At 35.4% G+C, this 12814-nt stretch overlaps 2 protein-coding genes across 2 annotated transcripts; one reads left to right on the top strand and one right to left on the bottom strand.

Annotated features, from left to right (window-relative positions):
- The first annotated feature begins 16 nt into the window (after positions 1-16).
- LOC148621138 (uncharacterized) lies at positions 17-2485 on the top strand. The gene has a single exon (XM_088575209.1). The coding sequence runs from the start codon at positions 196-198 to the stop codon at positions 2221-2223; it is 2028 nt and encodes a 675-aa protein (XP_088431335.1). The 5' UTR covers positions 17-195; the 3' UTR covers positions 2224-2485.
- A 1983-nt stretch (positions 2486-4468) lies between these two features.
- Positions 4469-12498, bottom strand: LOC148621137 (immediate early response 3-interacting protein 1-like). The gene is made up of 3 exons (XM_088575213.1): positions 12339-12498; positions 6917-7012; positions 4469-6127 (listed from the first exon to the last, which is right to left on the bottom strand). Exons 1-3 carry the CDS (start codon positions 12427-12429, stop codon positions 6072-6074), a joined length of 243 nt encoding a protein of 80 aa, XP_088431339.1. The 5' UTR covers positions 12430-12498; the 3' UTR covers positions 4469-6071.
- Positions 12499-12814: the final 316 nt, after the last annotated feature.

Genomic DNA, 12814 nt, shown 5'->3' with positions numbered 1-12814 from the left:
TGTTTCGATTCGTATAACATTTTATTTTATAAGCCTCGGCACCATGGCAGTACAAGTGATACAAACCGATACACGATAAGGGGAAGAACGTATTTTTTCAAGAGTGGGGATATTTTGTGACTATCCTAAGTTGATAGACAGAATGTGATCCAAATTGTCTTTAACTGTTCAAGTTGCTACTGATACACGTCAATAATGAGCAAAACGGACAGAAGTCGTGGAAAGAGCGGGAAATCTTCGTTGGATGAAGCGGTCGTGAAGTGTCCGATATGCGATGATCGATTCACGAGTCCTAAAAGTCTGCCTTGTTTACACACATTCTGCCAGAAATGTTTGGCAACCTACATCGAAAGGTATACCCAGGATAACGACAACCCGAGACCCAACTCCTTCCCTTGTCCACAATGCCGCGCCATAGCAATTCCGATCGATTCAACCGCTGCACCGGCAATGTGGGCGGAACAACTCCCAACGAATGGGTTTATCATGAACGTCATGGAAATAATGTCATTCGAGAACAAAGAGAAGACATGCGAACCATGCAAGAAACAAAACAAGGAGAGCGTCAGAGCTGATGTTTGGTGTAAACACTGCAAAATTTGTCTCTGCAAGACCTGTATTAACTATCACAATGCACTGTTTCTTGATCACGAGACAATGCCGGTTGATCAGGCTCTTCGCCAGCCTTCAATTTTGACCGATGACGAACTCCGGTGTGCTCGGCATAACCAAAATATGGAACTCTTTTGCTTGGACCATAACAATCTCGTTTGCTCAGTTTGTGTTGCTTTAGAGCATCGGAGATGCGTCCAGGTATTGACCACTGAGTTTTACGCAAAAGAATTGAAGAACACGAGAGAGGTAGAAAAACTGGTAGAACAATTTAATGAATGTTTGGGCTCTCTTGAAGAAATCGTAAACGAAAACATTAAACAACACCAAAATCTTAACAACAAGAAAGATGATATAAAGAAAAAGATGAAAACTTTTCGAGGATCAATTACGGGTCATTTAGACAAACTTGAGGAAAACTTCAGCCAGCGTTTGACAAAGATTCACAAAGAAGAGAAAGATAAAATTCAATCCCGTATCCAAGATTCGAAGGTTACACAATCCGCCATCGAACATTCTAGAAAAATGATTCAAGCAACTGCAAGCTATGGTAGCAATGCTCAGTTTGTTGCAACGGTTGCTAAGGCGAGAGAAAACTATTTGGAGTTTAAACAAAAAGCGATGGAAAACTCTGCAAAGCTAGAAAGCATTGATATAAAATTCAAATTCAATCCTAAAGCAAGAGACATACCGGCCACTGTTATGGAACTAGGAGAGGTCAAAGTTAGTCATGGCAGATCCGAAGCTCCAAAGCCGGTGGTAGAGATGAAACCTATGATGGACAAACGCGCCGTTCTCATTCGTGATTTCCATATCCGGTTACCATCTGACACTAATGATTGTGTCATTACTGGAGGAATTTATCTGCCCGATGGAAAAGTTATCTTGTGCGATTTTCATAACAAAACTGTCAAAATGTTTAAGGACACTGGAATTTTTGTTTCAAAGGTACTCCTTACATCTGAACCGTTTGACATTTGCCAAGTTGATATGAATACTCTTGCTTGTACGCTGCCAAACAATCGCGAAATTGCACTTCTTAGTATGACAGACGATAGCCTTCTGCTACAGAACACCGTCTTCGTGGGAAAGGTCTGCTACGGTGTCGATGAAATTCGAGGAAACCTTGTCCTCTTATTTCCTCTTGATAAACCAGTTCCTTCAATGAGCGTCATTGAGGTAGATGGCCACGTTTTGGATACTGTCCACAGAAGGAGCAGCGGAAAGGCTATGTTCGAAAACAGGCCGTTCCATCTTGCGATAAATCAACGTACGGCCGAAATAGTTGTTTCGCAAAAGACTGTAGGAATTGGCGAAAAACGTGCTGTAGTTCTATACTCCGACTTAAATGTCCGTTTGTCGATTGAGAACGACAGTATTCGTTGGGCACGAGGTGTAAGTATTGATAGCCAAGACAATATTTATATCTGCGGACAAAACTCCTCCAATGTGATGAAGATGTCGTCTGATGGATCGGATGCCCGCGTACTTCTTGATGCAACAGACGGACTAGAACATCCGGCCGCAATACACATTTGTGGAGACCGATTCTTTCTTTCAGATGTGGGTTACACTAACAGGAACGTTGTGAGAATATATGAAATGGTGTAAAACAAGAACTAAATATAGAAAAAATCGTTTAAAATTTCGATTGTGATAAAATGGGTATCTAGCCCACAGCTTAGCCAAACGATTCTTGCCTCCGTATTTACGAGTGTAATATATTTCACATGTAGTTTAACAGGTAGTGAATAGCAATCTGCACACGTTTTTGTAAGATATTATAATTGATAGTGGATGTAGAGTATATCTTGTTATGTTATGTTTGATAAATGTTTCAGTTAACAATTAATAAAGTTTAAAATGCAGTTTATTCAGTCGCATAATGGGACACACACAAACACACACAAATTACAGCAAACAAGATACCAGTATTGCTCAGTGTGACATGACTCAAATAAAAGACAGTGCTGAATTATGTGAACAGAATACACACATGATCACCAACACGAGAGGCTAAAACACTTTTAATTCAATTCAGTGCGATTTGTTGATAAGTTTGCAGCAGTTTTACTAACTCCCAAAAATTTTCGCCGTCCAGTGCGTAAACACACGATCGTCTACAAACCACTGCAGCTGAATTTGCATTAAACAGACCGAGACAAACCATGCACCAGTCTCCAATCATCAATGTACATGTAGCCACTAAGACACCAAAATAAAAATTCGCCTACAACGGCTTTAGCAATTATCTTGCACACCTTTGTAAAAAAGTTACTTAGTTAAATACGCATTTGATCGTATAAATTTCGAGAAAAAATAATAGAACAAAGAAGAAATTCGAGAAAAAAATAAAGGCACATGTCGTTAATTTCACAATAGTTTTTATACGGTGACATCTGGAACAACCTGACATGTATTTTGGCAGTTGTAAAAAAGGTTTAACAACATTTAATTATGTGTAAAAATAACAATATTCCGAAATAAAGAAAAGCATCCAAGCGGTTGACCAAGTTTGAAAGATAGGAAGAACAAATTAATCTACTATAGAAATCTTCAGTGTCAAATTGCATTTTGTGTACTGCGTTTTGTTTAATTTCACTAAGCCATAATAACGTAAATAGAAAAAAGTTTCTTCTTTTAACCACATATTCCGGTCTCTTCTAAATGAATCCTGTCTTAGCTTAATTAAAGAATCGTTTGATTTGTATATATTTTCAGCTATACTAAGCACTGAGAAGCAGTCTAGCGCATTGATTCGTAGTACTTAGAAAGTACAAGTCACAAAATATTGCAAATCTCGATATGCAACATGCACGTGTTTCAAGAAGTAACCTCTCACCAGCATCATTAATATCAAATACAAAGAAGGTCTACATCCTGCAAAATTGTATACATAATAAAATATAAATAATAAAATCTTAGTTTTTCATTCGGTTGTTGCACTATATAGATCGTACATGAAATTGGTTGTAGTTTTTGACATGCATGATTTGTTGATCTTTGAAATAAAGATCTGTAAGCAGAAAGGACTATAGCTACGTAAAAATATGGCGTATATACATTGAAAAAAGTATCGTTTGTACGTGCGGTATCACCTCTCCCATTTTTTTTTATGGATTGGTATTTACTATTTCATGAGAGAAAACGGTGAATAAATGAGTGTGTATTGGGGATGGGATCCGGATTGAGCTATTGATTTTTGGCATGCTGATTTTGGTTTTGTATGTAAATATATTTGTGTTTTGTTTGTTTGTTTAAGTTTTTCACAATGGCACACAAAATATTCAACAATTCACTTACAAGTAGGTATTTTTCTTTATAAAAGAAAATCTGAATACTAAAATCTTATTCTTTTTTTATTGTTACAGTATATAAAATACAATTTAAATGTGCTTAGTCCTGTAATTTACAGAAGCAGAAGTGTGATATTTTCAAAATGTTTCTGACAAAAATTCAATAAAAATTCTGTTTGTCACATTTCTTTCAAACAATACTAATCTATAGGCAAATTAAAAAAAGTTAAAGTCTGATAATATATTTTCAAATAAATATTTAAATTTCATGTAAAAAAGATACCAGAATACCAGAAGCATCGATAGATATAACTTGACAATGCTATTAAGATTAAAAAGAAGATTAAAATCTTTGGCACATCAAAATGAAAATAAATTTCTTTTTCAACACTCTTCTTTCATTCATAATTAAATTCATATTTTTGCTCAAAATCAGAAAAAAGTTGAATTTTAACCTACCATATATGTTGACATTGTTCTACAAATTCTAATATACAACCAATCCACATCTAGCGTTGACTTTAATATTTAAGAGCTTAATATATGAACTTAGCCATAAATGATGTAAAGAAGATTTATTTTAAGCAATCATATGAATAACTTTGAACATGTGACATCTGTGTATATTTTTTTGGTAAAGGTCATTTCATTAGATTGGTCAGGTATGTCATATTCATAAAATTTCTACATCAAGTGAAATGTGTTGAACATCCACCCTTATTGTAGACAGGTTGTAGTAAAATGAATTCAATTACAGAAATTTCTTCCAATTCAAAAATTGCAAAGTTAATTAATGACAGTACAATTAATTATGAATTTCTATAAATTGTATGTATAATTTTAGTCTCTCACATGCAAAGAAGGCACACACAAAATACAACTTGCATAACATTTTTTTTTTTTTCAAATCTGCATTACAAGATCCACTCAATGCCCATATTAGACAATTCATAACCATGAAATATGCTTAAGTACAGTTGAGTCATCTTGACAGTTATGGACTACAGAAACAAGAGGATTTAAAATGAAACTTACGGATCAGGCCATAGTTAAAATAATAAAATAATGTTTGTTTCACCTTACCCGACCTAGAACGAGACTTACATACCCTATATATAGAGGTCAGGTTTCCCAGATCTTTTGAAAATCAAATGAGTTATGATGTCCCTGAAATGAACTACAAATGTAAAATTTGGTGTAAATGAAGCAAAAAATCAAGTTTTCCCGCATTCTTTTGAAAATTTCTGCAGACAAATTTTAGATAAAAGCAAAATGATGGTCATTGATTCAATATTTATAGTATGCATGTAATTATAACTAAACCATTGCATCTGTCATTTATAAATATGTTTAAGATTTTACCTGATTCTCACAAAGACTTGTACAAAATCTACATACAGTGCATGATTTAATTGTGCTATACCTTGTACATGCATCTCAATATGAAGCATCCATAGCATTTCTCAAATTCCTGCCTCGTTCTTACTATTTTTATTTTTTTGGGCAGGATGGTGATCACTTTGTTCAATCACATGCTACATCTTTTTGTTCTTGATATGTAACTTGTCAAGTATTGTGAGATTGAAAGAAACTTGAAGAAGCAATTATAGAAAGCGATTGTTCATGTATTAAGAATGAAGTACACATTTAAAAATGGAACACATAAAATTTGTAGCAGAGACAGGAAAGGAGCGGTTAAATATTGTGAATTAGAAAACAATGGCGCCGTCTTTTCATCGCAATTTCTAAAATCAATCTACATGTATTTAACACAGTTTTTAATTCATGATTTTTCCTCAACTCTTATTACAATGTTCTTTTGCATAATATTCCAAATTTAATTTTTGCATTACAGGTCTTACCACAAAAAGTGATTTACATGTAAAAGGTTTACAGTATCATACTATACAAGAGTAGACTAACTTATCTTCCTGATTATTCTGTATACAACAAATATAATGTACATCAAGATGTACAAAGTACATGTATATGCCTGTTCCCCTACTTTCCTTCACACACAATAAAAATAAATATATTAATACAGTAAACTGTATATTGCACATGTTAAAGACACTTTCCTATTTTTCTCTACTCCATTCATTCTGTAAAATTTGCTCCCCTTCCACAAATTTGCTATGGTATGATTTATATTGTTCCAAAGTGTTATCCAAGTAGTAGCTTCAGTCCTATCACTACAATATTGATACCGATCAATGGAACTGAAAAATATTGAGAAAAAAATATTATACTTCCACCATCAGTTTTTACTACATGTATAATCAATATTACATACATTGTACTGGTACATTTGTAAGTACATGTACACTGAACCAGTATATTGTAAATTCATTGGAATTATAATAAGTATTGTAGTATTTCCCTTTGCCATCAACTGGGAAAGTTCTGTTTTGGATACAGGAAAGTTGTTTCTTTAACAAGTAGAAAACTTTAATTTCTGAAAGTATTTGTTATGTTTGGAAACCAGGCTTTAATTGAGAAAATGTTGATCTTCATTTGAGCCTATTTTTTTTTTTAAATCCTAAAACTCATAGTATTACATGATCATTAAGCAGTATGGATTGTCCCCCTTGCATTAGTATTTTTCAAATAACCACCAAGTATAGTTCTTTAAAATACAGTTTTCAATCAATATTCAATATGCCTAAAAAGGTCATGTTCAGGAGTAGATTTCAGGTTTGAGGCTATAAATAGAATTAAAAGCAAGGCACAGTCCTTTCCTTCAAAATTCTCAACAACTAGCCAGAATAACAGAGGACTGTATATGATTCAACTAGCCCGAAACAAGAAATGTGCATATCATTTCACTAGGCCAAATTAATATTTACTAGCCCCAGGCTTCGGGCTAGTGGCTAAAGACGAGCACTGAAGGCAAGAAAATTTGAAGGGGACAGAATTTGTGAAAAATCACCATTTCACATACATTTTTTTCTCTCCCAATTGTAGAGAAGAGCACTATTTGCTACAAATAATTTCATTAGGCAACTTACTTCTCATAACAGTTCTTATTGATCTGATTAAATTCATAATTTGTGTTTTCATGCCTGGATCTTCACCAAACCCTCTTTGGTCAGTACCCCATCCAACTGAAATATAGAAAAAAAGTCTATCTATTCATGTACATACACAAGAAAAAATTATCTTCAATGATGTTCATCAGCATTCAGTCAAAATTTACTCTGACCCTGGAATCATTTTTTTTTACATTTCAAAAGATATTCCATGCTACTGTGTGTGTATTTCACACACTTGCCACCCATTTCATGAAGTAAGACAGAGAGAATTAAGGGCTATTCTGTTGGTTTGGTGTGTCCCAACTCACAAATTTGGATGTGGGTTATGGTGAATGATCGGAAATCCAGTCATTACATATATTGTTCCATAAGTTCACTCCAATAACAGCTGAATGCTTTCCATAACAAAATAAGTCAGACTGAACTATAATGAATGTAACTTCAATGTACTGTGTATTGTAGGTACAATGTATTTTTAAATTGGCAGATAAAGAAGCTACAGTTTTAAAATGTAAACATAGACCTATGGAAATGATGATTGTATAAAAGTTTTGCCTAGAACATTACACTGTAGCTGATAAGAAAATAAAAGTTGAAATTTTGTTGAAAGGTGTTTAATACATGCAGGAATTGTAAATCTTGTTGTACTTCTAGGTACATCAATATGATGAATAGTTGTCATAATTTTCTAATAAACAACCATTTCTTATGCTTTTGAATGGGAGTTTTAGACCGATTCTCATGAATTTACATGATCATATAACAAGACTAACAAGCCCTATTATTTAAATTCAATGCCTCATACTGATTTTTCAACATTCAAGTCGTTTATTTTTTTCTTCAATATTAAAAACATTCTGATTGGTAAACTTTCCACAGGAACAGTCATAAAAAAAAAAAAACGAGAATGGGGAAACACTGACCCCATGTGAATGAATTAATCAGGATAGACATGCAAATGTATTTATTATTATTGCACAAGTACATGTTGCGGTAGGTACATGGACTAGGATGCCTTTTGTTCTACAAAAAAAACCTATAAGCACTTAATTGTAAAAGAACAAAACATGTTAGCTACAGCCTGTCCTATCGTATGAAGATTTCCTTGTATTTCATTGAAGACCAATGGGTGGCCTAGGGCTAACATTTTCATAATGTTGGGCTTATTGTCTCTTTGACATACATGTATACATCATAGCTAGTCTCGTTATATTTCCCTACATGTTACGATGATGTTGATTTATTTGATAATGTACATTTGTATCTATTCAAGACATTAAGATTCCATCTCATTGCTGCAATGACAAATTGAGTAATTCATTTCTGCTTTTTGGACACCTTGGCTTGTCAAAGATACTGCAGTATTTGCAACAGAAGAATTAAGTTTTTGGTCTTCATTATTTGTTCAATGCAATTCAATAGATTACTAAATAAAACCAACAGTTTTACCCTTTTAAATAACTCTACCATTGCCGGTCCCAAGTCCGGATGAGAAATGAGGAGGGTTGGGCATGGGGACAGCTACCCCACCCTGTAAAAAAAAAAAGCAGCTACAGAAACACAGACAAGAAATTTACCAGTAAACTCAGCTCCTGGAAGTAGGAGACCTTCCTACAGAAGACCTGTGAGACCTAAAAAGCTGATTATTCTTACTACAACCAGAGCAACCAACTTGGGAACATGGAATGTATGAACCATGAATGAAGCAGGAAAGTGTTCCCATGTAGCAGCAGAGATGCATGCTAACAATCGAACCCTGCTTGGAATATGTAAAACGAGATGGATACAATCAGGACAAACGTTTAAATACAAGGGAGATGTTACTTTACTCTGGTCGTGAAGAGGAGAACAGCCCACATACACAAGATGTGGCCTTTTTGCTGGCAAAAGAAGCGCAGAGAGCTCTGATAGGATGGGAACTGCATGGACCATGGATAATAAAGGCAGTTTTCAAAACGAAAGAGAAAAGGATCAACATGAACATCATACAGTGCTATGCCCCAACAAATGACAGTGAAGAAAAAGATAATATACAGTTTTATGAAAGACTCCAAACATTGATGGACAATATCAAAGAAAGGGATATCAACATCTTGATGGGTGATCTCAACGCCAAGATTGAAGCCGATAACACCGGATATGAAGAGGTGATAGGAAAAAATAGACTAGGAAACATGAATGAAAATGGCGATAAGTTAGCAGATTTTTGTGCATTAAACAAAATTGTAATTGGAGGCTCAATATTCCACAACAAGCATATCCACAAAGCAACCTGGGTATCACCAGACCACATAACAGAAAATCAGATCGATCATGTATGCATCAACAGGAAATTCAGAAGGTCTATGCTAGATGTTAGGGTAAAAAGAGGGGCAGACGTAGGATCAGACAACCACCAACTAGTAACTAAACTACAACTAAAGCTGAAAAGACACAAGACAGAAACCACCACAAAAAGATCACCCTTTAATACCACTAGTTTGAGAGATTCTAAGAACAAGTATCAGGTTCTGTCAGAACAGTTAGACAATGATCGGACAAAAGATAACAACTGGCAGATAGCAAAGGAAGCATTAGTAACAACAGGCCAAGAAGTCCTCGGGCCTAGGAAATACCACCATAAAGACTGGATATCAACAGAATCAATAGAAAAGATCAAAGACCGAAAGAAGAAAAAGGCAGCTGCAAACAATAGCAGAACAAGAACTTAAGTACCATTCTGTGTAAGAATCGGGCAATGGATGGCACATCATATTTCTCAATTTGGTCTTTTTTGCCTCAAATACATTCAACACATCTAGAAAACAACTGAACAGCTATTTAAATTTATCCTGAAGCATTGATGATGTAGATATTTTCTGACTGCTTATATAAGGAAAAAGTTTGGTAAAATTTTCCCACCATTTTTCCACAGTGTATTTCAACTAAATTTGACCTATCAATATCTTAAAAAGGCAAACTATTCAAACACTTTGACAGTAATTTCTTGAGGTTATGAGGTACATGTATAAATACTTGGATTATGCAATAAAATGTCTGTGTATTTTTTCTTCATGTGCCACACCTTATACAGAAATGGAAACATGAAACAACTATATGACATCACCAAGAAACTGTATCAGCGAAAACAATAAACCAGAACCACCAGTAAATGACAAATCAGGAAACCTAATGATTGGCAAAGAAAATCAACATCACAGGTGGATGGAACATTTTGAAGCAAAACTAAACCGACCATCACCAGAAAATCCACCAGACATACAACCGGATGTTGAAGACATTGAAATAAACTGCAATTCACCAAGCCGTGAAGGAATCAGACGAGCCATCAAGCAGATGAAAGATAATAAAGCTTCAGGTCCTGATGCCATACCAGCAGAGGCATTAAACGTTGATATAGAAACAACAGTAGATATGTTCCACCCTCTCTTTGAACAGATCTGGAAGGAGGAAGATATACCTGATGAATGGAAAGAATGTTAACTCATCAAGCTACCCAAGAAAGGAGACCTAAGTGACTGTAACAACTACAGGAGAATCATGCTACTATCAGTTCCCAGAAAGGTTTTCAACAGAGTTTTACTTAATAGAATGAGGGATGAAGTTGACGAGCTAAGAGATGAACATGCTGGATTCCGAAAAAATAGATCATGTACGGACCAGATCGCAACACTGCGAATCATCTTAGAGCAGTCAAATGAATGGAACTCTTCTCTCTATGTCAACTTTATAAATTATGCCAAAGCCTTTGACAGCATAATAGGGATACCATCTGGAAGCTGCTAAGATATTATGGTGTTCCAGTGAAGATCGTGGACATCATTAGAAAATCCTCTGACAACTTAAACTGTACAGTCATCCACAATGGACAACTAACAGAAGCCTTTGAAGTCAAAACCGGAGTCAGATAAGGATGCTTACTATCACTAATCCTTTTTATACTTACCATCAACTGGATCATGAAAACAGCCACTGATCAAACACAAACTGGTATCCAGTGGACACTCTGAAAGAAATTAGAAGATCTTGACTTTGCCGACCACCTAGCATTACTTTCCCACTCACAACATCAGAGGCATACCAAAACCAACAAAGTAGCAGACATTTCATCAAAGGTTGGATTAAACATCAACTGAAAGAAAACCAAGCTCCTCCAAACAAACATAACAAGTGAAGACGCCATCAGAATAAACGGAGAGCCAACAGAAGATGTAAAGTCTTTACCTACCTTGGTAGCATAGTCAATGACAATGGTGGTACAGATGCGGATGTAAAAGTAAGAATAGGCAAAGCAAGGGCAGCCTTTATCAACTATGAAACATCTGGAAGACAAAAGATATCAGGCAGAGGACAAAGATCAAGCTCTTCAACAGTAATGTCAAAGCGGTTTTGTAGTATGGGGCAGAAACATGGTGATTAACAGTTAGAACATTGGAGAAGATACAGACACCTGTCTAAGACGTATCCTCCATATACACTGGCCAGAAACTATCAGCAACTCAGACCTGTGGGAGATGACAAATCAGCTACCTGCAGACCAAGAACTCATGCAGAGACACTGGAGATGGATAGGTCACACACTGTGGAAACCACCAACCAGTATAACAAGGCAAGTCCTGACCTGGAATCCCCAAGGAAAACGAAGAAGGGGTAGACCCAAAAACACCTGGAAAAGAGGCAGATTTGAAAGAGATGAGGAAGAACTGGACAGAAAGAGAAAGAGCAGCCCAGGACAGAGATGGCTGGAGAAGACTTGTTGGTGGGCTATGCCCCCATAGGAGTAACAGGCAAAAGTAAAGTAAAAGTTTACCCTATTAAATGACTCCACTCTTTATCGAAAAGTATCAAAATATATTGCCATATCAGATCCGATTCAAAACTAGACACTGACCATAACAGGATTATTATCCCCTAGCTTGTTGAACCCTGTGTAATTGTAGAACAATATGGACACGGGATTTATATTGGACACACTTATAACACTTTTGACACACAATTTTGCTGACATTTCTAAAACACAGTCTTCAAAACTGCAATCAGGACTATTTTTTGTTTTTTGTTGTTGACAACACATAAGGAATACACATGTAACTAAAAGTTTACTTTAAACATAAATTCCTGACTATATGCACATCCCAATATGGTAATTTAATATTCCAATACGTTTCATTACAATCCTGCAAGTCATTAGGGAGAAGTTGCAGACAACACTTGAGACCAAGTTTTGCTGACAGACGTAACTTCTATAATTTTCGCACAAACATAAATTCCTGACATCACGCACATCCAAATATGGTAATTCCTAAATATAACACCCCATTTATATTTGAAACTGAAAGTGAATGATTCGACGGCGACGATGTCTTGCACTGAATTTGTGCGAAACTTTACCGCTTACTTTTAGCTAAAAAACGTTCTTCGTGTAAGATGCAGACTGCATTCAAGCAAAGTATCACAGCTTCTATAAGGGAATAGAGTCCAAATGCCATGGCTCAGTCAATTTTCGTGTCTTGTTGGCAATATGGAGGTTCTCAGATACGGGGGAAAGTAACACGTACAAAATACTAAAACAGACATATCGTTACTTTATCTCTCTCGTACCTGCTTTGACACTGATTGAGTTATAACAGTATTTGTAAATATTTTTTTATTTTTATAGTTCAGTATTCAAGATCAACACACAACGTGTGTCTATAGCACAATGTTCAAGATCTTTGTTACTGTCGGTAAAAAAATTTTTATACGTCACAGGTATTCACCTGATTAGGTAGTGAGTTGTGTTCACAGACCATTTACTTTCATACACACTCAATTTATTTAAGGCACCGAAGAAGGTCATTTGTTGACTGAAAATTTTGCCAATTATATACTTTA

The sequence above is a fragment of the Perna viridis genome, chromosome 3 (assembly GCF_037379345.1).
Source record: "Perna viridis isolate PV_CMFRI_1.1 ecotype Kerala chromosome 3, ASM3737934v1, whole genome shotgun sequence".
NCBI lineage: Eukaryota > Metazoa > Mollusca > Bivalvia > Mytilida > Mytilidae > Perna > Perna viridis.
The sequence above is the reverse complement of the archived record's forward strand: the minus strand, read 5'-3'. Positions and strand labels throughout refer to the sequence as shown.